We start from the raw sequence: 27,140 nt of genomic DNA, 5'->3' as shown, positions 1-27,140 counted from the left end.
AGTTAACCAGCTCTATTAGCTCATTTATAAGGCAGCTCTGTTACCAGAAGACTGTCAACTAGATAAAGAGTAAGCTTAGATGTATTCTACTGCTTTACTCCTCTGTCTGAAAAAACATGCAGCCTTGTGCTTTAAGGTTGTGCATTCTACTGTCGTGTTTTTAGTTCCACTCTTCCGAACAGTTCTAGCTCAAAAAAAAAGAAAAAAAAAAAAGGAAAAAATCTACAATGTCTTCTTGAGTTGTTTATTTACCATCTTCATGCTTCAAAAGCTGCATGTAGATACTCTGATTAAATATTACTTTGCTTCAGTGCTTCTTTGAAATTTTTTTAGTAGACTCAGTGTGTCCATGTAACCAGAGAAAACAGGTATACATAGCTACATAAAACTGCATCATCAGCACAAAAGAAAGTTGGCTTATATTAACTAAAATAAGCACATTAACTTGTTCATTGAAAAATTTCAGCAAATATTGAATAATTTCAGTAGTGGGCAATGAAATTTAATATTTGATACCAGTGGCTAAGTCTCAGTCTTGCACTAAGCAAGAACACAGTAATAATAGTGCACAGTAAGCAAAGAGGAATAATTGAAGATACGTTTTTCTACTTTTGCTACTTGCATACCCATTTTCTGCCATTTTTCAGCATTTCTTTGAGTTCAGAAGTCTAGGACTCAGTCACATAGAAATAAGATGCATACAGAGAACTCGTAAGAAAATAGATTTTATTTTCACAGTTTTATAGAAAAAAATGTTAACTATGCTTAAAGAAAGGAGCTTAACAGCATCTTTCTGTACAGATTTCAAATAGAAACTAAGGCACTTAAATAACATTTTGCTGTCACAAATGCATCTACCTATAACAATTTACAGTTTTCTACAAATACTAGCAAGTGAGCGTACACCATTAAGGTAACATGTAAAACTATTTAAAACATGTCCTTACTTGCACATACCCTGGCATATCTACACTCAAAACTTGTATCTAACATGCTAGTTCAGAAAGTGTGCACAATGAAATAATCCCCATTTTAAACAATGACAGTTCCCTTCAATCAACCAGGTTCCACATACGTGGCTCACAGTCAGCCAATCCAGTTCATGTTATCTTTTGCCTTTTTTTTTTTTTGATTGGGTGGGTGAGGGAGGGGAGAGGGGGGAAGGGAGACAAGGTGAGGGCCTGGGGGATAACAGAGATTGGAATATTCTACCACATTTTATTCAAGTTATAAATGAGACTATAAATTTAAGGGTCTTTTTTTAAATGTACACAGTGAAGCTTACTCTTAATCTGTTTCAAAAGTCACTGATTTGCTCAGAATTTATGCATGTATAGCAGATACCATTTCTGAATCCTTTTGTGGCAGAACTGGCCTTGGCCGTGGAGGTTTATACAAAAACACTGCCATGATCACAAAGATGATCGTGATGATTTTGCAAGCAGCACCTAAATGAGGAGAAAAGAAGAGTCTTTGTTGCAGTCATCTTTGATGGTGAGACAAGTGTTTCAGCCATTCACAGTTTCACACAGTGAAACACACTGTCAGATGTTAAACATATTGAAATTCATAATATCAATTAAAAATATGCTTTAGATTAACTCAAAGGGCAAGTAAACTTCCAACTGACTTTAGAGAGCTTATCTGCCTTCTGGTTCTTGCCTGCATCAGCAGCTATTATTATTACTTCAGTTCTATATTTCCTCACCCCATTCTAGCCTGAAGTGCAAGTCTTCCTTACTTCTTTCTTCACTACTGTTCCTTATTGCATCAGTACTCTTTGCCACAAACTAGAAGTGACTATGACAAGTACTCTCCCTCAGCTACCTTGAAAAAAGTCATTCAATTTACCTAAAGGTACTGAGTGGTGTCTGTCTTACACATGATTATGTTCTACCACTGAAATACATCCACATCCAAAAGATTCCAAAATTTGATGATGTGACTCTTCATTTTTCAGCTTGAAGATTAGTACTAGCAATTCAGTTTATACACCATAAGTATTACAACCACTAGAAGGTATTACAACTGCATTTTAAAAAAATCACAGCCTGCCTTCCCTCCTCCAGATGTGCATTTCACACACACAGAACTAATAGCCCATTGAAGAACTTGGGAAAATTTTTTGCTACTATTCAGAGACACTTAACTGAATTCTTAAGTTAACTGAGTGAAAAAAACCAGAGTATGACAGAAGTACAGAAGTCCTTTAGACCTTAATCTATCAGCAGACCACAACAGATAAGACTGAAATGTGTGCCAATCCCTCAGAATTCAGAAGAGCAAAATTATTGTGTTATTGTTTTCTCTTCTAGGCTATTCTTAAGAGTAACTCAATGGAGTCTTGCATCTTCTCCTCCAGTATTTTGCTTTTTATTATTTGGGAAAAACAAAGTTTATTGTTATTGCTACTGTTGTTTTAACTGTTAATTAAAAAAACAAAACAAAACAAAAAAAAAAAAAACAGTTCAAGGCTGTTTTAAAAAAAACCCCACCTAGTAGTCAAGGTAGCTAATGTCAGTACATCAATTGCCTTGTACATGTATTTAGTATGAAGTCACTTACTTATGCTCATCAAAAGATACGCCATTTTTTCATTGTCATAAACCCAGCAGGCTCCTTTAGTTTTACATTCATCAACATCCCACAGAGAACAACTCTTATCTATTGCAAAGCCAAACAAAATTGGTCCAGGAACAGTACCTAAAAAACAACAACAACAACATGGCAACATATTAACACTGTTAAAGGGTTTCTACAACACTTAGCATCCTATTTAATTTCTACCTGTGATTATGTTTATTTTTGTTACACTTTATCAGTAGAATGACCTGGATTGTTGGAGTTTCATTATGTTCACCAAAGTAACACTCACACTGACAGACAACTGATCTCAAAAAGTAAATTATGTAAAAGAATTACATAATTATATATAAACCTAGCCAGTAACTAAGCCTTGACTCAGCCTTGTATTATGTATGCCATTTAAAGCATCCAAGACAAAAATAAGACCTTAAAATTAGCAATTCAGAGAATATCTACATTTAGTGTAATTTTTTTTTTAACTGAAGTTGATTCACCTATCCAGCTATCTTTATTTAGAGTTTTAGTGAATTTCCACATAAAGACTGAATAATTAGCAATTTGTGTGTAATTTTACAATTTCAGACATTCGAAAGTTTTTGAAAGGGAAAGGAATATTTCATCTGTCCCCTTTAAAAATACAACAGCATATGCAGCAGTAACGTTACTGGTTAAGACTGTCACCCTCCTGTGACTGTAAACTTCATGTGCTAGACACATGATACTGTTTTTCATAGCATAGCTTAGCAGGATCTCAACTTTAAGAATACAACTTCCTCCAGCACTGGGGGAGGCGACAGAGGGTACCTTTTGCAGGAAGAATGATAGTTACCTACATTTTATTCCTGCCTGTGACAGCAGGAAGAGCTAACATGAATGTGCATAATCTATTCAAGGAATTTGAGTTCTGATAGCACTTGCCTTCTAACAAGTGTATGTCCTAAGCCAGCAAGATACTACTACAAGACCCTCTGGAAGTTTCTTAATGCATCATTAAGTTTAGAAAACAGTCTTAGAGAAGCAACTTGTTCAGAGACAGGAGTTTCAGCAAGAGTTTTATACCTAGTAGTCGTAGAAACACTGACTGCACTCCAAGAGCAAATGAGCGCTGCTTATCTGGCACACATCTGTAAATAAAATTACAAGAAAACAACTTCTTAACTGATTCTTTTCCCAGCTATTTTTCCTCACTGGATATGCTTTATCTTAATGTATTATTTTAGCCTGCTGACTGCACACAATTTTAGAAATCCAGCACAAAACAAATAACTAAAGAACTTTAATACCTGTTTCCACAAAAGAATAGAAGCAACTCCTATGGGTTATCAAGGAATTGTATATTAAACTATGTTTAACAATAAGTAAAAATCTAACTTACTAGCAGCACTTTGATATATTGTTGAACATTTTTTCCACCAGAGAACAACCAAGAATTAAAGGACAATGCTAGAATACTATCCTGAGCAACTATTCTTGAAAAAGCAATGTATGAATAGAGACAGCTTCAGCACAACACTCACAACACAGTACAGCCTTACAGTAAATCAGTTTTGGCCTGTCTCACACAAATTAGTGTACTGATGCAACACTAGAAGAAATTACCTCCTACCCATTTCTTTCAGATATTTCCCTTGGTGCAAATTATTTTATCTTCATCACATTTTAAAGATAATACATAAATATTAAGTGCAACCTACTCTATGTCATTTATGTGATTTTGTTTCTGTAGTGTATTCTTTACTCAACCTGTACTAAGTATACTGAAGTGCTTCATCCAAGATGAGCAGTGAAAGCCATCTGTTAGGATTCCCCTACCCACAAAGACAATTGGAGGTAGGAGAACAAGCAGTCTTCTATGGTGTAAGTGTTTACTTCTAGCACTAGAATACTGTCACGAACACTCAGGTTTCCATTTCAATGTGTACAGAATAGGCTTGCTGGAGAGATACATATCAAAATATTCTGCAGTAATTTAACTCACATTGAGCACTTCAAATTAGTTCTTGATCATTGGAACTGCTCTATAGTACTCAAGAACTGAGTAACAGTTTCAATTTAAGAGTTTAAAGATTCCAAATTCAAAATGTTATTACTCAGAATCACCTAAATAAAATTGTCAGTTCAGTTCTGAAGATTGGGTAGCATTTCACACTCATATGACCACAGACTAACATGGCAAACTCTTAAGCCCAGGTGGACACCACCCCTGAAAAGAAACTATTTCAAACTACAGCTGCAGTATCATTGCCCATCTCCACTACCCAGAAAGTTGGCAAAAAAAACCCAACACATTTAACAGCCACCACACCTTGCCTTCTCCTCAAGTACCATGGGTAAAAATGCAGATATATCTACACCACAAATACTTTTTTTTTTCCCCTCAGAAATATTTGAAGTACAAGTCAAATTTCAACATCAAGTTAAAGACCTCTACCTTCACATATACACATTGAAAGAACAATAAATCAAGTTTTTATGCAAGACAGCCAAGACAACAAGTAACAGCCACATACACGCTGCCACATTTCATATTAACTACCTCGGAATCCCAATATAACAAAATTAATATGATAGCAAAGGTAGTCTACAGTTCCTACAGCCAAAATTGAATTGAGGAATAGGAATTAAATAGATATTGCCTGATTGTTATTTTCTTAGTAAGACTTGAAGTCCTGGAACTAACCATACACAGAGTAGTTGAATGTTTTCCCCATCCAAAAACACAGCAAATTTATTCCTTGCTTTTTGACCACAGAGGTCAAATGAATGCTCCCATGAAATAGTGAGCTTTGCTTCTACTTTTTCTGCAAGTAGGAAAGATTATTTTTACTGATTCAAACATTATCTACTTAACTACAATGAACAACTATCTCTCCTTCAAGTACTGCCTGCTAAGTGCACAAAATACCACAAAAGAAAATCCTTTGCACATATGATTGAATCCATATTACAGACTAAAATGAATTAAAGTGTCTCACTGATCTCAGTTCTCACATGTTTTCTCTAATGCCCAAAAAGCATACCTGAGAACGGCTACAGTAGACGGAGTAACAGCCATAAATGTAAAAACAACAGCAAAAAAGAAATAGATCAGAAATAAAGGTAAATTTTTGCATCGGGTTGAACATTTCCCAGATATAGCTTCAAAGAGAAAGTCTTCTGAAACGTTTTCTCTCTTCAGCTTCCCAATACACGAACAGTTGTAGTAAGTCTAAAAATAATTTATAAAACAAATTAAGTAGACATCATTCTAATATGGTAGGTATCGTGCATTTGCATCCAAGTGAATTAAAAAAAAAAACCTGACTTCAAGTGTGGGAAGTAGTCTACTTCCTTCTGACCATATGACCACGTAACCCCAATTTTTTAAAATTGATTCAGCACAATTTGACTGATCCAGTGACCACCTGACCAGTACTCAAAACAGTCAACCTCTATTTTGTGTGCAGAAAGTTCCGAGGTACAAACATAAAAAGCTTAAAGTAAAGATGTTCTAGAGTCAGAGACACAGATACTCAGTACACTATATTATAAACAGACATCAGCAGAATAAACCTTGGAAAGCTATCTTTCATACTTAAATCCTACTGCAAATCTTTGAAGATTTTTTTTTTTTAAACACATTATTTGGAAAATAAGTTGGTTTCACACAAATCATTTCTTCAAAAAACAAAGAAAAAAAAAAAAACAAAAAACAAAGAAACAAAAAACCAACACCATTAAAGGTTTCAGGGGCTGGGTGAAATGCTCCTTTCTTTCCAACTAGTTCTTTCAAAAGTTTCATGCCTGAAGAAAGTATATCCAAAAGCTACAGATCTCTTACAGCACAATATATCTAACATGTTTCTCAAAAGATGTTTTCACTAAATTAACTACTGGTAGTTGCTCCCTTGCTTATTAACCAAAGCTGCTGATTATTTCCAAAAACTCAAAAATCTTACTCTAAGCAATTTTAACTACAAAATTGCTGTTGCTTAAATGAGGTTCATTCTTTAGATTCAAAGCTACTTATGTCATTATTTCCTCCAGTTTATCTTCAAGCTTAGGGAATACAAATTCAGTTTCAACCGCAGCAGAACAACTGAGATAAACGCAGGAGCCCACATACTTTACATGAGCTGTCAGCAAGCCCCATATCACATGGCTTTATGCTTTCTGCTATAAGCAAGCTGGTTTTCACAGTAGGCTGTACTTGACAGGAAAAGAAATGAAGGCTTCCCTTTTTCAAGACTACTCCTGAAGACTTAACCAGGACAGAAGTGATGTTGGGCTGCTTTTTTAAGGATATGATCAAACTGAATAGTTTTAAGCTCTTCATTTAAATCCACTCTAGTTTGTTTTCAAGAGAAAAATAATAAAGTCTGAACTTTCCACTGGAAAAAAAAAACAAAACAATAACAACAACAACAAAAAACACACAAAACAAAACAGTCAAATCAGATATAAGAAGTCCCCAGCCAATCTGTTCAACTTGCCTACCTTTAAGGCTTTTCTTCCTACACTCCCACAGCCCTGCTCAAGTGTTTGTTATGCTAGCAGAAACAAGGAGAAAAAAGTCTCCCTTGCTGAACTAATCAGCCACTTTCATAACTTCCTAACATTCATGGTAGAGGAAAATTACTTTCCAGGATGTGACTTTCCAGGTTTGCAAACACACAGAAGCATACTGCCATGCATATAATAAACATTATATTATTCTTTAAGATACTAGATAAGAATTGCAACTTAATGTCAAGGCAGCTGCTGATTTCTACTATTGTGATCAACTCAATATATCAAACCTGGATTTGCTTTGAATTTTCAGCAGTAAAAGGCCTAGTGGAAGTAACATCTGCAATGAGACACTAAGCAAATGAGTCATATCAGCATTCACCCTACTTACAAGCGTATGTGCTTCCAATTCACGTAAGATTTTCCCGTAGTAACCATCACTTTAGTGATACTTATTTGCTATCATACTGATGGTAGAACACTTGCCACATAGAACATATTTTGTATGAAAAACAAACAGGCTAAGTCAACAACTTGCATACTATAAAGCACCTTTTTCTTGTTACTAAGATTAGACGATGTACATCCTGCAAAACACGGAGAAAAGTACTGGACTTCATCTCTGCCACAAACAGGGTAGTATCTGGAAGTGGAGCATCTGCAGTTAGCATTGCATGGTGCTGTTAAGTTACGTAGCGTGCCTGTTCTGAAATAATAATAGTTTTAAACTAATTATAAGCAGCAGACATGTAGATAAGTAATACACTATTCATAAAAGAACAAATCTCGATTATTCCAAAGACTAATTCATGCTCGTAAATAATTCATACTCAAAAATAAAGCAATTTCTAGTAGATATAGAATAAAAAAGAATTACTTCTGGAGTTGTAAGTAGTTTGTTTTTGGTTTGTTTTTTTTTTTTTTTTTTTTTTTTTTTTTTTTTTTTTTTTTTTTTTTGTTATTACTGCCACAGATTTTTTCAATTTAGAAACAAAGAAAGATGAGATAAAGATTTGTATCTCAACCCAGTTCCTCTTCTTTTCTCCCTCCCACACACATGTACACTTGAAGTTCTTTGATTTATAGTTTCAAGAAAAAATGCAGCAAGATTAAAATTCAGTAACATAATACTACATCTAGAACAGCACCCTCCCACCATCCCCAGACAAGCAGACTTGTCTACTCAGAGCACTTAAAAGTTGCATACATATCATTGTTTTCTTATTCATCTATTACACAGATACCAAGAACAACATCTTGAGTTTCATAAAACAGTTCTGTTTTCATACATCAAGGTAAAATTATGACTTTAAGATTCTGTACTCTAATGTAGTTTTCTTAGTTTAAACAAACACTAGCACCAAAAATGCATCAAAATATATTTACCCATTATATGTTTCAGAAACACCAGCAAAAGGCTCATTCCCACATTTAGCAACTAAAAAGACTGTGTTTAACAGAAAGGCAACTGAACAAGTGCCTATGATGAACTTGATTATGTTTTTGCAATCCATTTTGAACTTGGATACCAAGATGCCACTTATGACTTGGCCTATTGCTGCTGCCGGAACTAATACAAGCCCTAGAGGAAAACAAGAAAGCAATTACACAGAAGTGCAACACATAGTAAGTGAAGTAATTCAGAGAGCAATTTCATGTTATGTAAGAAAAAAAAATCATAACAGTTATGGGTTGCATCTTAAGGTGTAGAGTAAGAAATGTAATAGTTTCTGTGAAAGCAATTTATTCTGTCTTTATATTACCTGTAGTCTTTCCAGAAGATCAAATTCACAGTGTAATCTTTAGACATACAAAATTGAAGCTCAACAAAGCAAACCAAGATTACTTAAGGGTACTTAATTCTGGGCAGAAAACTCTGAACACTACCAATCTGCTTTTTGAAAATACTACTCCATGGTTTCTCAGTATTTTTTCTCATCTATATTCTTTGTTCCAAATTCGTGCTATGAACTTTTTAAACAACAGAACATAGTTATACAGAAGACAGCAAAAGATACAACAAAGCATCTACAGAAACTAAAAACTAAAGTTCTCAGAGACCAAAGTTGGCCAGTTTTGCTCTCATAATCTATATGGATTTATCCCTACACACTATTGGAACTTCAGAGATAACTGAAAGCTTAAATATAGCTAAACTCCAGTAAAACAGAGTTCCAAGGCACAACTTGAACTGACAAGGGATATTTAGAGACTTGAGATACAGCTGCAGAGCTGTACAGGCACATATGCACATAGAGAAAGGCTCAAAGTATAACACTCAAGACTAGGTAGCTCTTAGTTCAGGTAAGTCTAGCTTTCAACATGACCTTGGACATTTCTTCAAAATTCTACATCTAATTAACACTACAAATATCAAACTCAAAGTAAAATAGACTAGAAGAGGAAAAATTAGTTTTCTCCCCCCACTGCTGACAACAGTTTAACAATTCAGCATATATTCCAATGCATTTCTGATGGAAACTTACAGATAACTTTGCTCTGAAGCAAAGATGACTAAATAATAATAGCAGTAGCTATTTAGTATTACCCAGAGGACTAAGTCATTGAGACTTAGTGGAGAAAGAGCACTTCAACTACCATATGCTTGCACTAGTAGCTGGAGTAATTTAGCAAGATGTTCCAGAAATACAAAGCTGGCCATAATGCAAGTATCTCTTGGCCTACCTGCCTTGATCTTGTTGCTATCCTTGAAAGATGACTACAGACTTACTCACATGATCCTAACTAGTGCAGCTTTTCCATCACTTACCACATTGATTTCTACAATACTAGCTTTTCAAAGCCCTTCTTTTTCTACCTATTACTTCTGCCTATCAGGTAACAAAAATAAGAGGGACCACAGCTTCATGCTCCTTTAGACAATTTTAAACAAAGAAAATTAAATGCCATTCACCAAAAATAGAGGAATAAATTAAAGTGTCACTAGCATACAAATTTTTCATTCCACTTTGAAAGTTACTATTAGTTTACTGAACATACAGACAACTCAGATTTTCACCATTGGCAAATTAAAAACTTGGGTTTAAATTCAGATAGGCATAAAGAGCTTAAAAGATTTTCTGCTGTAAGAACCCAATTTTAGCTGTTTTCAAACAAATAACTTCTCAATAATCTCAGAAAATACAAGACAGACTATATTAGCTCCCAGCTGTAACCTAGTAAATATGTTAAAGATTTTAAAAAGAAACAAACAATAAAAAGCAAAAAAAAAAAAAAAAAAAAAAAAAAAAAAAAAAAAAAAAAAAAAAACCTCATTACCTCCAAGAGTTGCTGAAAAACTTGATGTCATTCCAAACTGATTTTCTATAAACTTTGGTAGGAATGTGGCAAAGCCAGTGGCAACTAAAGCTTCTGAGGTGCTGGCTAGTATCAGACTCATAAGCACAGGATTCTTCAACAAAATCTGTGGAGAAAAGTTTGTGTAATTTCCAGAGTGTTATTTCATCATTGCACCATGTAAACTAGATGCCACTTTATTTTCAAGCAGATACTTTCATGCAGAACTTCACTAATACGCTGCTCATGTTAGCAGTCAAAAACATCAGCAAAACATAATATGCTTTATTTCTCAGTGACTCTTAAAAATTCTGCCACAGCACTTTGAAGATGAAGTTACCTCAGTAAACATTCATTTAACACCTGAAAAGAGTCTTATTCTCAGCACATACCAGTTGTATTAAGTTCTATATTTTCTTACCAGGAGAGCAATAGGAAAGTCTTTAAAATTTTTTCCAATATTCTTTGTTTCAACAAGTGCCTCACTTCCATCATTATGGGTTTCAGAGACTTTTTCTGCCTGTATTTTTGCTGTTCCTACAGCAAAAAAAGAATATTTATTAATAAAGAAGATGTTGAATAACAGTGCTCAAGACTTAAAGTAGAAAGAAATACTACAAGAAACGTTTCCTTTCTACCATAAGACTAATTGAGTATTTCTATTGACTTGGAGCCAGAGAATATCAATAATTTATTGCTGTGGGAAAATTTTAAATAAAGGCATCATTCTTCCCTTTGATAACCTTGGCTGTAATAAGATATTAGCAATTACATCTTAAGAATTTTAGATTCTTAGTCCACTCACTGTTTTCATAATCCTCATGTTCTGCCTGGTTCACTACTTCATTGTTCCTTTCTTTTAGATCTTTCTTTTAGATAGATGCTCTTCCAAGCAACTACCTGCCTCAGCAGAAAATGTATTAAAACCTTCTTTTTAAGACTCCTCTGCAATACTTGAATTCATATTCTACCCATAACTATAATGCAGTAGTCAAAGACAACAATGCAAGAGTTAAGCTGGTAGGATTTCCTTATGATTTTTGGTGATAAGCAAACACCTTTACTTAAATGCAGTCCTGTGAGCACCTAGTTGAATGCATTTTTCAGATTCTGACTGTCAGTTCCCATATTCTATCTGTTTCCAGTCCCGCTCTACTTTCCACTAGTACTTGGAAGATCCTTCCTCTGGCTAATTCCCCATGTTTTAAAGGCTAAATAGTAATAAATACCTTTTTATTTCAATAAGGCTTGGGCTATTACATAATTAACTGAGAATCAGAGGAATCGGCCTCTGAGTCCAGCACTCTAGAGATAGAAAGAGATCTCCTTTACAAAGCAGCTCTCATTCCCATTTAAGAAAAAAAAAAAAAAAAAAAAAAAAAAAATTACCCGGCAAGTATTTCGGAAAGCATGAAAATGGTATTATCAGAAACCAAATTGCAAAAAAGCATACAAGGAATCCTATCCACCATGCTCCAAGCCAGCGTGGATCATCTTGGTCCATCTGTGTACTGGAAAAATAATTTGGGAAAAACTGATGAAATCATGTCACTGATTTCAGATGTCAGTGAGATAGAAAATTATTTCTAAAAGTAGATGAGACAGAAGATCCTTGAATGCTGTCACTTTGTTATTTATGTGCATTAAAAATTGTTGTTTACACGTTAAAATACGAAGTACACTCATGATCAGTATTTTCAAACAAAAAAAAAAAAACCAAACCATTTCTCTTCCTCATGTAGAGAAGATTTAAAGATTTTAATAAGTATTATTAGCAATGAAAATAGGAACTAGAAGACTCATCTTGCCTTTCTGGGATCTTGATATCAATATAAATATTAAGTAGCTGTCCTCCTAAGACATAGCCAATAGCAGGCCCAAGCAATGACATGGCATAGCCAATCCCTGGAAGAGAAAATACATCATATTTTTAAGCTTCCTTTTCAGGAAATTCCTTAAGTCAACTTCAGACCAAGTGGTTTCTTAATTCAACCTCTTCTTTCAGTATCATTGCTTCAGGTACAGTATGCAGGAGAAAAAGTTCGTACTTTTACCTCAACACAGAAATTTGCAGCACTCATTAAAGCTACATCTCTGAGGTTTAACATACCAAGACACACACTTCACTTGCACTGTTTACATACATTGTTAGATTACCTTTAGCACATCCTGTCCTGCAATCATAAACAACCTCTCATAAAAGTTTCTTAATTGCAATTATTACAAGCATCAGTTGTTAGAAGCATATGCATGCTGTCTTTAAAAACCTACATACTTTGATCTTCAATTGAATGCAGATCTTATTTTTTTTTTTTTTTAAAAAAAAAAAAAAGAATCAACAAGATTACAGTGCAGGCTTCCATTAAAAGTTTCTGACAGGAGAAATATCTGCCACTCGAGTTTGTGGAGAACTTGCTTCAATTTCCTGATGTAATTCTAATAATATAAAGCCATGGATTTGAATTACTCCTGGCAGTTAGGTGAAAAACACTAAAGCTGCAGCTGTATCTATGTGCTACAGAAAAGCAGTCTTAAGTCTATATTGCTTTTGTGTTAGTACAAGATTTTCTTGATGTCACAGCCTTTCTGGCCTATCAGATACTTCTGTGGCATATTAACACTGTTGGCAGAAGAACTCTACTACTAGTTGAAAGACTGCCTGCAAACTAGAGCTGTCAAAATAAGACATGCATTCCTGCTGCCAAAGCTCTGTGATTTTCATCCTCCCCCCCTGCCCCCCATGTTGAAGAACCTAGACTTCTAGGATGTTTCCAGATTGTCTGTTTTATGAGTATTATATGATTTCATTCTCTTAAGATAGCAAGAAGTAGTGGCAGGGGAGAGTGAAACAGAACACTGACACACCAGAAAGTTAGAATAAATATGCAGTCGATGAGTTCTAAGTTTACCTCTATTTTAGTTATAATGATAAGCTAATAGAAACACTCTACGTTCACATTCATCCTACATAACTTCAAATTTCCATGATCCTTATTTCCTCCTACAAACTATTCAACCTAAATTATCATTTGGAACTTCTTAACAGTTCCCTGGCTTTAGATTTAAATATGTCTCTGCTGAGCAAGGTAAGAAGTCTTCACAAAATATCCCTATTTTCAAGAAGGAAGAAAACAACAGCTTATGAATTTACCAACTTTCAGACTAAGGTGCTAGCAGTTATTTGTAGACAGTAAGAGCAACTTTAGGGTGGTCTGTTTTTTCCTTGCCTTGAACAAGCCTTGTATCAAGCAACACAATATATTTTTAATCTTCAATACAATGTTATTAAGGTTAAAAAAGACTATATATTATAGGCTTAATGTAGCTACCTGTCCTCTCACTGTAATTCCCTCCAGTTGTTATTCTATGAAGTAGAATACACTATTCTGCTAAATTCAGCAGGTATCCAAAGACTGCAAATGAATCAGGTTTATTATACTGTCAATTACATTTTAAGCCTCTACGCTAATCACATCTCTTGAGTTTTCAAGACGCTTCTTGATCCCTTAATCATACCAACAGTACTAACTTTGCTCTATTTATTTCACTATCCTCAGAAAATGTACAAGCCTTAACTCATAGTAAAGACAAACAAAATTAAGGGCTGCCTTGATTTAACATAAATATTTAACATAAGTAACTAGACACTTGGTTGGCAGAAGATAAGGTGGCTTGTCTGGAACAATTAAGCAAGAAGGGTATGCAAGTAGATGATGACTTCAATGATTTCCCCCTAAGAGAAAAGATTAACACTACGAGTTTTTATTCTTTAGCTTTCTAAGAGCTTGATAGTAAATATAAATCTATTACCTGCATTACTAGGTAATCTCTTTACTTTCAAGTAAGGCAGGAATATATATCGGAAGTATGTTTAAGTGCCATATTTGGATGTGACTAGAAGACTGCACTGATCACACGATGCTCATAAGTGTCCCTGTATACATAGGGCTGCCCACTGTCAGTAGAGAGCTAATAGGTATGGGTAAAGGACAGATACTAGCAGTAGACATCTTACCTGAACATATTGTTTATATGAAGGCTATATTAAGCCCTTTCAGTTACTGAGATGACGGAAGAGCAACAGAGGGACACAAAGCAACCTCCTGGTAACCCTGCAAAAATACTACTGAAAAGACTTCATACTTACAGCAGTACTCTACAAGTTATAAAACTACTTCATGCACATTAGCAGACAATGATGAAAGATGAGCCTTAGGTCAATACATAAAACAATTCATTGGATATTGTAATCTGCGATCTTTCCAGACAATGTTTATAAATGGACTTAAAACTTACCTATATAAAGGGAAGATTTGTGCTTTGGAACACTATCATCAATAAAAGCTGTCCCCAAAGTATACAGAGGAGTTCCTCCAACTCCCAGCAGCAGCTGTCCCAGTATAAAGACATAGAGATAATTGGAAAGTGAAGACTTTGTCCTGGTACTGCAAGTGAAATTAGCAGAGCTTGTTCCTGAAATCTGACATGTATCTGAGGACATAAACAACAAAATTTTAAAGGCATACTACCTAGCTCATTACAACTGAAGAACTTGTATTTATTCTACATGTACATATTATACATGACATATGACAGTGCATATATTCTGCACTGTTGCACCCAGACTCCTATTCTAGTTTTCACACCTACTATACCCTATGCACGACTACACTAACCTTCAGTTACATTATATCCTCTTAAAGAAATATGATTACAGCAAACAAAAACAGTTTTTTTTCCTTACCAATACAAAAATATGGATGAAATAGCCTTATTAAAACACTTTGGCCTGAGGACCAAGTGTACACAAAAAAAAAAAAAGTCAAATGGTATTCAACAGTTTAGGGAACACTGCTATGAAACAGATATTTAAGTTTGGTTTTGTGCCCTACAGTAGTTCTGAGGAGCACTAGCAACAGCCTCCATTCTTAAGCAAAGAAACACAATGGCCTGAACAGCAAGAGGAAAGTTGGACTGCTGGAGAACAAAGTGCCACAGTCAGTTATAAATAAATAAATAAACAAACCCACCCTCACACACAGAAATCCCACAACACAAATCACCACAGCAAGGAAGTAGAGCAGAATGCATCTGCTGTGCTCCTGTATGCCTCTATGCAGAAAGGAAAAAAAAAAAAAAAAAAAAAAAAGAAATGAAGACAGTATGTTTTTTCTTTCCCTTCCCCTTCCTATCACTGCACTTTCAGTAACAGACAATCCCAACTGACAAGATCAAAAGAAAAGCATGTTTCTTTCTTTCCAAGCTTCTCCACAGAGGAACATACAACCTCGAGGAAAACAATAAACCTGTCAATTTGGTGAAAACAAACCATCCTGAGAAAATATGAAAACAACCTCTGAATCAGGTAAGCTCACTGATGAATGCTTTGGGCTCACAAGACATAAAACAAGAAAAATCCTGCCACTCAGTTTTTTGTTTTGTTTTGTTTAATAAAAAAAAAAAAAAAAAAAAAAAAAAAAAAAAAAAAGGCTGACCAACATTGTCATAAATGCACCATTGGCTTTTATCGTTTCCATCCTAAAGAAGCAGCAGCTCCATACCTGTAGTAGAGTCATGTACCACATAACAGGTACATTAGTGCTGTAGTATACAAAGTGGCCAATTCTGAATGATTAAACACTTCAAGGGGAGTTATTAGCATTTTAAATCTTTCCCAGTCAGGAACAAGCCTCATTTTAATGTTTCTTTGAAACCACATATGGTATGTTTTAGTATGAAGCACTTCTCTCATGCTCCTAGAATTTGTTTTCCACTTAGTGTCAATCTATTTTCTTTACATCTTTCTGCAAAAAGATCAATACTGAGGTCTTATATCCAGTTAACTTTTTACTATTTATATGCACAGTATCTAAAGTTATCTGTTGCAAGACAGCATTTCCTACAGTTTTCTGCTAACATACATGTTTGTGTACAGCATGTAGAGAACACCTACAGTTACCTTTTAACTCTAAATGCCAATTAGGCAAGTCTGAATCAGCATTAACTTATTTAAGTTTTGTACTTTAAATAAGAGTACCTTGCTCTTACTACTTATTTGTACTTATCTGAAAATAAGTAATCAACTGTTTAAGAAAATTGCATGAATTTTATTAAGGTACTAGTCTAGCTTGAGATCTGCGGGGTAGCTTCATGAAATAAGATTCCACAGGCTAATGGCCACCAAACTCTGACAGACTGCTTCTTCATGAATCCCTGTCCCCACACCAAGTGTGTTCTTCCACATCAATTTAGAAGCCTTATGCCATTGTGTTACTGAGTATAGCCTCTGTCCGTTTTCTAGCTTTTCAGCCAGTCATAAATTATTATATTTTTATAATATTTTTAATATTATTAATATATAATAATTATTCTCATGCAAAGATGAAAATTTATCACACTTTTTGTTTTCAAATCATACAATTAAAACTCTATCTATATGAAATTATGAGAATAATGTATACTTTAATACAATTATAATATTTGTATTTGCATCATCCACTAGACTTACTGATTTTTAGCTAAGCAAATGTACATGCACTTACTGATTGCAGTCATAGACTTCATATTTCATTTCAAGAAAATTCTCCAAAGAGTATTCACTAATGAAACAAACTGTGATGAGATTAGTTTAATTCAGGGTCAAAATTGTCATCAAATGACAACTCACTGTCTTTACCTCAGAAAATCAAATAATCCCCCTCTTCTACTAGTATAAGGTTTTGAACAGTCAAATAGCCTGGTAATGTGCCATAGGTTAATCTAACCTATATTAGTTCCACCATCTTATGATCGGTGTGGAAGAGAAAGCACTGGTTTTACATAATCAAAAAAGTCTAATCTGAGATAAGCCAAGCTGTGGGAGAAGTTTAGATGGGTAACTAACCACTTCTATCCAACTTTTCCTCTATAAAACTGCTCTTCTTTCTAAAAACCATTGGATTAGTATTTTGAAGGGCAGAACTGTTTTAATGACAATATTATCTAAAATGGTAATTATATATCTTCTTCCATTCTTTACTTTAATATGCCTATCTGAATACAAGTTATGTAAAGGGCAAGTATTCCCAAAGACTTAATGCTAGTGCAACATGCTAGCCAAGAAGGCAGAACTGCAACATGCTTTAGCAATTATATAAATTGGAAATAATACAGATCAAGACTAGCTTTACTCATATCTTACACTGGATGTGGCTGTTTTGTTTGTGTAGGATTTTTTTTTTTTAGTACATTAAAAAGTGAGATGTGGAGAAATAAAAGAACAGCTTAATTTCTGTTCCCTCTTAAGCTTAAAAATACCTGTCTGTCCTGTAGGTTTTGAATGGGGAAGAGAGTTTTAAGGGAGATTCAGAATTCTGGGACAAATTCTTAGTTTCTGTGAACGGATGTTCTGTAACCCTGTAATATATAAGTGGTATAGAGAAATACACCAGATAGTGTGAAGAACAGCAGCTCTATCCATCATCTGACTTATCTGGTGGTCTGTTCAGAAACAAAAACCAACAGGAAATCCACAGGCATGCCAATGGTGAAGAAAGAAAACAGTCAAATTAGAGGCTGGCATCTCACATATTCTGCTCACCCCATAGCCCTCTTACATGTTTTAGATGTGCCACAGTCTCCTTCATTATTTAATTTGTCCTCTATATGTTCCAGGAAAAGAGATCAATTATTGCCATTCTGAAGAGATTCACTAGTTATCAGCCCCTAGTTGACTAGTCTACATTCAGAGTTTCCAGCACTACAGAGAACTGCGGAAAGGCGCTCAAGTCATTTTCATTTTTGTTAAATCACACCACATGCATTTCAACTTAAATAGTAGAAATGAAGGGTTTTGTGGAATAATTCAGGCTGCTGGAGGCATCTGGAAGTTGTTTAGTCCAGCCTCCCAATCTAGTGTCAACACCGACACCAGATGAAACTGCTCAGAACTCAGCTCAGATGGGTTTTGAAAAGCCCTAGGAAGAAAGACTGTCCAGTAACCTCTTCCAATGCTTGATTATCCTCATAATGAGATTCTTCCTTTTTCAAAGTGAGGATTTAAATTTTCCATTTGACATGAAAGTCATTTCAATAGGAATTGAGATAAACATAAAAAATATATTGCTTATAACACCATTTCAACTGTGGTTTTTACAGCCCTCATACTGTGTCAGAGTAATCAAATAATTGCCGAATTATAAAAAACCCACTAGATGGAGCTCCTGACTCCAAATTTCAGAGCTAGATCAGAAGATTCTATGATGATTTAAAGATCCTAAACAAGGATCTTTAACAAAACAGATTATATCTACATCACAGTTTTGAGTTTCAAGAATTTTTGGAGATCAGACAAGACAGAAGCGTTTGAGTTTTTCTATTCATAAAGAGACAGTCCACTGGTTAGCTATTCATTAAGTAAGACATTGATTTAAATATTTTTACACTGCAATAATATTTCCAGTGAAACAGTTCCGAGCAGGTAAACATGCTATGCTACAAAGAAGTACACAGATACCTTGTGGTAAAACAGTAATTTCCAGGAAGTCTACAGGACTTCAATTTCTAGATTAGGTAATGATTTTCCTGGCAGTCAATCAGTGTTATACTGAACTGTACTTTAAAGTCATACTATAGGTGAAGCTCACTGGATTTACAAATAGATGAACAAAAATAATCAAGTCAAAAAACGAGGTGGTGCAAAGTACCAAGCGGATGTTAACAAAAAATAGACTGCAAAACTTTTAAGTTGCACTCATAAATTGAGTTCACTCCCAGTATGTGGTCTTTAAAATACTCATCCAAATGATAAGCAACAAGAAAGGTTTGGACTGTGTTTGGTACTATTAAGTTTTACAACTAAACATGCAGCTAAGATACTTCATCATCAAAACAAGCTAAACCAGGCATCCAATGAAAACATGTACTCTGGTTAACTTCAATGTGAAAGGACGCTGTTGTACAGTACCTGTAAACTTGCTTTGAGTCTGCCATAATACACATTTCCTGAATTCTGCAGCCATTTATTTTTGATAGTGTTTTGTTTAAGTCAGCTTAGACCCTTAAACCTGTTCACTGTCACAGCACAAGTATCTGCATTACAATAGTCAAAAAATTAAGTATGAATTCAGTTAGCTTTATAGGGCCATGAAGAAGAAAACACATGTGCCACTTGAAACTTTCTGCACAGATTCTGGATTTCAAAACTCAGTGTGGAACACAAACCCTAATAAAGTATTAACTCCTACAGCATCTTCACTGCCAGATGAAATGGCAGATGTACTGACAAAACAGGAACAGACAAAGATACTTATCAAAATTGCTAGTAAGGGAAAGAAACCAGTTGCAATAGTTTGCTATCTACCTTCAACACTCTTGTGCTGCCAGTATCTCACTGCAATAGAAAACAAAGCTACAAACAGGTCAGAACTTCCTTTAGATTAAGTTCAGCTTCCCTTACATACTAGAGAGATATAAGAGTAATAAATAGTAATTGCAAAGAAATGAGTATGTGGTATAGCCAGAAGCAAGTAACTCTTATAGCAGCAACAAGCTTAATGTGTAATCATCTGTTGAAACTTTTTCATTTGGCTCTATTAAGTTAAAAGCTAGATTAACTTCTGCCTCAGGCCCTCATTTATTCAATGGGGAACAGTAATTTACCAAAGTTATTTAACTAATAGTCAACATCTTGACAGCTTACGGAAGTGCATGGCATCTTGTGATTAACACTTGAAAAAATATAAACGAGTACCAGCAGCTGGAAGTCTGAGAACATTCCACCAGATTGCTTAATAGCTACTGAGTTTCTCAGTTAGCATGTTAATATACTTAGTCACTAAAGAAATTTGCTTAAGCAATGCAATAACAATTAAGATAACCGTGAAAAATTAAGTCATCCTTCTTTTAAAATATCTGGATGTTTCCCTGTTGGTTACAGGTGTATCACCACACAGAGTGTGATACAAGCAGATGGCATTAAATACACAGCACTCAAAGTCTTGAGTTACAAGCAAAGCTCTGTAAGACATCAGAGTTGGATACTACCATGATTTCGATACTGCATGTTTCTTCTTTACTTAAAAAAAAACACCAACAACATAAGTATAGTCAGCATTTTGGACAAACCCAGTAAAACTTCTTAATGAATTACTCAACATGCCTTTGCATACCTTTGATAATAGTTCAAAATCTAGCAGAACTGCAATGTGTAGTGGCCTTTCAACAGACAGTAATTCTGACAGCTTTCCTTTGACGTTTATTCCACATCACTGACCTAACCTGCATTCTTACTGATGAATAAATACCAGATCGTTTTTCAGTCTAAGTGAATTTTGATTACACTCACCAATACAAATAAAAAAGCACTTTACTCAACCTCAGATCTGTTCTGAAAAAGAAAGTTCAGTGTACCGAAACAGCTCGTGAACTCATGGATTTACTTTCACTACTAGGAAATACTACTCAATTTTTACAACTTCAACAAAGATTAACTAGGCTGCCCAAAGTAAGAGTTGCACCAAGTTGCTACAAAGAATAATGAAAAACAAAGCTACGTTTTCAGAACATAAGAATAAGCTTACCTTCAAGTTTAGCTCCATGGTGATATTTTCCGCTACTGAAGTGCGGTAAGGAAAATACAAGTGAGCCCAATCCTAGCATAAAAGCTGAGAAAGCCAGCCATCGTGGTTTGTGCCCTCTTTCTCCAAAGAAAGATACAAACAGTGACAATACACAAAATGCAATGTCATAGCTTGCAGATATCAAGCCAGTAAGGGAGCTGTTCAACTCATAGCGCTTCTCAATTGTTGTGATACTGACGTTAATCAGGCCATTTACCACAACACCTACAAGAAACAACAACAGAAATGTAATTAATAAAAAATTCTTAATTTGATGGGGTTGCAAGGACAAACTTACCATCACCTTCCACCACCAGAGGAAGACTAACAATATATTTACAGAGCTACATTTTAAGGTACTTATTGACTTTTAAATCCAATCATATAGTGGATTCATATGCTGTCAACTTAAGACAGCCAAGCTGCATGGAATCTATTCAAGTTTGTTCTCTCCTGTGGGGAGAGATTTAACACTCAGCTACTCAGTACAGCAAAATGTCATACCCCATGGTCTGCTAATGTTGTTAAGGTTCCAGATTCAGTTTGAGTTGCAAATTTCAAATAAAATGTATTTCAGTTTCAGGAAAAAAAAATTTTAAAAATTAGTCAAGTTTCTAAGGACACAAAGGCACGAGGACACAAACTAAGACTGAACCAAGTTACTTAATACTAGACACATCTTTTAAATATGGACATCAAATAAATAGTATTTACTCCCTATCACCACAAAAGGAAGATACAAGGCCTTTGAACAGATATCTTTATCTATAAAGTTAAAAATATGTAAAACAATTTAAAGACACTGCAACTGTTTCAGAGCAACCAAAGTGATTTAACTGACAAAAATGTCTCTCATGCAGAAGTATGAGATGACCTGGAAAAACAAAGGCCTCACAAAAGCTGCTATGCCTATGCAGTGGCAAAAATGAAATAAACAAACAAACAAACAGACAAACCCAGCCAAAAGTATAAGTTATATTAGCCATAGTTTGCAGTGCAAGCTGGTTACAGGTACTAGCCTGAATTTCTTATCCTGTCACACATTCTGCTTCCATATGAGAAAGTAGTTAAATGCCCATACCTTTACTTTAATAGTCCCAAAATAACATTCTGATACTAATCAGATGAGCAACTATGCTTCATAATATTGTCAGCTAACTACACCATAGTCTAAACTGTGCCTTTAATAAAACACTGAAGGAAAATGTTAGGAGGTCTTCAAATCGCAGTTGCAAATGAAATCAAAACATTGTGAGCACCTCTTACAGCACAAGCCCTACATTTATCCCTCCTATTTCTAAGAATTCAAACATGATTCTCTGCTGCCATTCCAGGAACAGCACGGGAGGACTAACAATGGGGATAGCAGTGGATTTAAGACAGTTTTCAACAAGCACTGCACTATCAAGAGATGCAATTACACAAAGCTGAATTTCAACAGACCTTCTTAGAGTCCACAACATATTAAAAAAAAAAAAACACTGATTAACCAGCTGATTTTTTAATCAGTAGAATCCCCGCCATCACTTTACCTTTTAGCACTATCTTGATTATCTTACTATTGTCACTTCATTAAGGATAATAATTTCACCTATCACTCCAGGCACGATACTTAAATTCATATGAGATGAACAGCACTGTTTAGGTGTGACTCAATGTCATTTTTTAATTCTTCGGCAGCTTTATTCATTCTCTCCAGAGGAGCAGTGACCAAAGAACAATAGAAGCATGAAGGAATGAACAAACAAATACTCCTATTTGCAGAGCACTTTGAACACTTGCTGCAGCTTTAAAACATTCATATGAAGGGAGCTACTCCACAAGTTGATTACTGAATTAGAAGACACTGTTGCTTGCAGTTTACCAGTTATCTTAAATTTACATCCATTTAAAAAAAAAAAAAAACCTACAACGCAATTTTATTGGATAATTAGAGTCATCTGTAAAATGCAGATGTGATGAATGGCAGTTTAACTTCTCCAATGCCATTATCTAGTCATTAACCACTAAAGCCTCTTCAGGAAAGAAGAGACCTTTTTGATCTCCACTTTATCTGAAAAATGAAGATATCTTAACACTTAAGTAGTAGTACAGAAATTATGTTTTAATTAATCTCATCCAAAACTTTACTGTCTTCCCACGTAAGTTAGAAGCTTGAGTACAGTGTGAAGTGATCCACAAAATCTAGATTAGTTATAAATGAATTTCATTTGCCCCAACAAAAAAGAAGGAAAAGTTCATTTTTTCTTTATCCATTTACCAAAAAGTGCTTGACAGGTATTCTACATATCACATATTTAAGGTGATGGTTTGCAAACATCAAGTTAAATTAAAATAAAAGGTCTTTCCAGTGACAAAACTAATGAGTGTACAAAGTACTAGTGCTATCTGGAGTGTTCAACCAGATTAGCCTGGAGCAGTCTCAAAGACCAGTTCCATTGATTTGTTGAAAAGAAACACTACTGACATAAGGAATAAACAAACTATCTGGCATTCAAAAAAGTGAGATAATTTTTCCCTTGTTTTCTACTGTAAATACGAACTGCAGCATATCCAGTTACAGTATTACATGATGCAGTCATACATTTACGCAATTCAAGTGCCATACAGAAATCAGGTATTAGTCATGTAAGCATGTTCTGCGCAAAGAAGAGTTTTCTATACTGGAAATACAGGTTTTACCTGTACTTGAAACAAAAACTTCCAGAAATGAAGAGTTAAGTTTCACAGCTCAAATCTTCCAAGAAGCTGAAACACAGGTAATCAGCTGCTACTAGGAGAAAGTAACCTACAAATACATCTCTTTGGTTAAGCACGCACTGCTGGAAACTACCTACCGTGTTTACTCCCTCTGTAAATGGAAGAGTGTTCACTATTCTTCAGCACACTAACAAATAAACTAGAGGTACATTAACACTAGGAAATCTTGTAGATTTGTTTTATCATTCTCAGTGATTATTTCTATAATTTGGAGAATAAAAGAAATACTTCAGATTCAAAGCAAGATAGTACTTTAACTTCAAAATCCTACATAGTTTGTGTTGCTGTCTAAATCCTTCAACTGCAGGACCAGAACACCTCTGCAAAGTGTCACATATTACACTAAATGTCTTGTCAGCAAATTCTCATTCTCTCTTTCTGAAGTGACAGTGTGAGCCCCCAGTAATCAATTCCCTTGTTGGCTTTTTTTTTTTTTTTCAGAAAAGTTCAGATAACATCTTTAAGAATACCACAGAGTCCATAGTTACCAAACCTACATCAGCTTTCAAAGTAAGTGAGCTCTGAACTTTCATTAAGTCTCAAAATCTAGACTATATTAAACAAGTGTTCCTCTGAGGTCTGCCAAATCTCTAGTTAGATAACGAGACTAAGAAGCCTTAAGGAACACCACACAGCATCTTAAGAGATTAAGACATATGCTTTATGACTGAGAACAAACCCTATTAGCAGTAAGAGATAAATTCAAGTGATACTGAATTTTTCATTCAGCCAAGCAAGCAAGCAGTCAGCTTGCTAATTTTAAGAAATAATGTTTTCACAAATTGAAGTGCTGGAAGAAGTCAAGATGCTCTTTAGTACATAATAAAACTCTGAAAACTTTTCAAAGACAATTTCAGGATGTTTTTAGTTTCTTACCCCTATTCTTTCTAAAATCTTTAGCAATTCAGTTACCACAGCAATTCATTCTGTAATAAATCATTCCACCCCTCCCTTACTCTTTACTGTTTGAGAAAAAAAATTGAGCTATGGAGAGACAACTGTAACAATAACCACCTCCTGGCCTTCCCAACAATAGTGCAGCCATTCAAATACAGGCAAAGAAAAGCTGCTTCCGCCTCAAATCCTCTAGATGCTTTTTTTTCCTAACTCAAAACATGTGTGCTAAGGGAAAGAACAGGTTCAGAACAGGCTGAAATCAAATCCTGAAAAAGCCCTGAGAGACACTTGAGAGTTTTCCAATATATATATGAGCAACAGGCAGCTCTCTAGAGCTTTAAGAGTCTCTAGCCCAGCCCTACCAAGACCATCCTGGTTCCACACAGGAAAACTGACATTCAGGTCCTGTTTGCCTTCAGTACAGGCTACTCACTGTCTTGGCAAAGGATGGCCCAGGTGGCCAAGAGGGCCAACGGCATCCTGGCCTGCATTAGAAATAGTGTGGCCAGCAGGAGCAGGGAGGTGATCATCCCCCTCTACTCAGCACTGGTGAGGCCGCACCTCGAGTGTTCAGTTTTGGAACCCTCACTGCAACAAAGACATTGAGGCCCTGGAATATCTCCAGAGAAGGGCAACGAAACTGGTGAGGGGTCTGGAGCACAAATCTTATGAGGAGAGGCTGAGGGCGCTGGGATTGTTCAGTCTGGAGAAGAGGAGGCTCAGGGGAGACCTCATTGCACTCTACAACTTCCTGAAGGTTGTGGTGCAAAAGGGTCTGGCCTCTTCTCCCAGGCAAATAGTAGGACCCGAGGAAATGGCCAGAAGTTATACCAGAGGAGGTTTAGGTTGGACATTAGGAGAAACTTTTTCTCTCAAAGGGTGGTCAGGCACTGGAATGGCTGCCCAGGGAGGTGGTGGAGTCGCTGTCCCTGGTGGTGTTCAAGAGGTGCCTGGATGAGGAGCTACGAGATATGGCTTAGTGCTTGTGGTACTAATAGGAATGGGAGGGTGGTTGGACCAGATGATCTTGCAGGTCGTTTCCAACCTTGTGATTCTGTGATGCGCACACATGTGCAACACAGTTGAATTTTAAGGCAGTTGTTTATGGCTTTTTGGTTTGTTTGTTTTTTTTTTTCCCCCTGGGAGACACAGCCTTCTCTTCTAGCTATTCCAATAAAGTTCAAGGTATATGAATCCAGTGAAGATCCAGATGAGGATCTCAGCCTTCCTATCCTCAGGTTTACACATTTGGTATGCCAACACTACTCTTTTCCCTCAGCTATCATTCTAACTTGCTAAGCCTAAGGCTCACTGAGGTCCCAACAGGTCTTGTTACCAAATACAAAAAGGATGGACAAGAATACCTGGAACTCCACCTTCCCCAAAATCCGAGCTGCTGGTTGGGTGACAGACTGACTGGGATCCACAGAACAAAACCTGATTTTTGAAAGCCATCCTAATCACCTAAAGTCCCACATTGCCATGCCAAGGGATTTTATTAATTAGAAGGCAGGTAACAAAGTGCACAGGTAGCGCGCTCCAGTTTTATCTATCAATGTATGCAAGTAATTTGTTACCTTTCAGCCTGTTAAGAACATCACTTCCCTGTGAATGACTGGGAAGATATACAGCAGTCAAGAGCTGATAGTGAAGGGAGTCAGTGGTGCTCAGAGGTCACCAGGGAGGAAAAAAAAAAAAAAGAAAGAAAGAAAGAACAGAAAGAAAGAAAAAGAATAGAGTCAGGTATGATGACTAATACTGTAGGGTCAGCTTCCCCATCCAGCCCTCGGTGTTCTCTTCCCCACCGCTCAGCATCACGATCGGACCCCGGCACCTCGGGGAGCTGATGGTGATGTACCGCCTCTACCGCAGATCCGGGGAAGGGAAACACCTGCGGGCAGCAGGAGGCTCGGCGGGACAGGTTACCTTGAAAGATGGCCAGCAGGCTGTAGGCAACCAGGTAGCCCTCCGGGGTGTTGCAGAACTGCAGAGCCTTAGGGGTGCAGCGGCCCCAGCCGCAGGGCCCCTCCTCAGTCTCCTGCGCCGTCGGAGCATCGGCAGCGGCACCTGCCCCGGAGGGGCTCGCACGGCGCCGACCGCCGAAGTCAGGGGTAGGGGGCTCGAACGCCGGGTTCTCCACACCGTCGTCGGCCTTCATCGCACCGCAGCCACCCGCCCGGGGCGGCAACGCTCCCCTAAATACCGGCAGGGCGGCCCGCCCCGCCGTGGGCAGGTAGCGGCACCTTCCCCTCCCCCCGAGGCAGAGGGCCGCGCCCTACCCTGCCCTGCCCGGGCCGCTTCGGGCCGTGCCCCGGACTCACTGCCGCCCCCCAGAGCCCCGCGTCGGCCGTTACCGCCTCCCACCCGGGATCTGCCCAACGGCCGCTGCCAGCCGCGGCACGCGGGGAGGCGGCCCCGGCTCCTCCCGCGAGGCTCCGTCCGCTGCCTGCCCCGGAGCGAGGTAGGACGAAGGTCGGCAGTCGGGCTGGGGGGAGTGGAAGTAAGAGACGGTGA

At 36.6% G+C, this 27,140-nt stretch overlaps 1 protein-coding gene across 1 annotated transcript; it reads right to left on the bottom strand.

Annotated features, from left to right (window-relative positions):
* Positions 1 to 757: 757 nt before the first annotated feature.
* On the bottom strand, positions 758 to 26,784 carry SLCO4C1 (solute carrier organic anion transporter family member 4C1). The gene is made up of 13 exons (XM_042823109.1): positions 26,553 to 26,784; positions 20,931 to 21,194; positions 14,668 to 14,862; positions 12,180 to 12,276; positions 11,761 to 11,882; positions 10,793 to 10,908; positions 10,354 to 10,498; positions 8,461 to 8,656; positions 7,627 to 7,780; positions 5,607 to 5,794; positions 3,646 to 3,710; positions 2,566 to 2,703; positions 758 to 1,448 (listed from the first exon to the last, which is right to left on the bottom strand). Exons 1-13 carry the CDS (start codon positions 26,782 to 26,784, stop codon positions 1,324 to 1,326), a joined length of 2,037 nt encoding a protein of 678 aa, XP_042679043.1. The 3' UTR covers positions 758 to 1,323.
* Between the last annotated feature and the right edge of the window lie 356 nt (positions 26,785 to 27,140).

This window comes from Centrocercus urophasianus, unplaced genomic scaffold, assembly GCF_019232065.1.
Source record: "Centrocercus urophasianus isolate 14NV4802_14NV808 unplaced genomic scaffold, USGS_Curo_1.0 seq_21, whole genome shotgun sequence".
Lineage (NCBI taxonomy): Eukaryota > Metazoa > Chordata > Aves > Galliformes > Phasianidae > Centrocercus > Centrocercus urophasianus.
Note: the sequence above shows the minus strand (reverse complement) of the source record. Positions and strands in the feature narration are given on the sequence as shown.

What these genes read in the sequence shown, in the direction of transcription:
- SLCO4C1 (XM_042823109.1), bottom strand. Translation starts at nt 26,784, where the DNA reads ATGAAGGCCGACGACGGTGTGGAGAACCCGGCGTTCGAGCCCCCTACC. An exon ending in ACTTTCCTATTGCTCTCCTG is followed by an intron (nt 10,499 to 10,792) that starts GTAAGAAAATAT and finishes TTTTCTCCACAG; the next exon opens with ATTTTGTTGAAGAATCCTGT. An exon ending in TCTACTGTAGCCGTTCTCAG is followed by an intron (nt 3,711 to 5,606) that starts GTATGCTTTTTG and finishes TTTTATTTACAG; the next exon opens with ATGTGTGCCAGATAAGCAGC.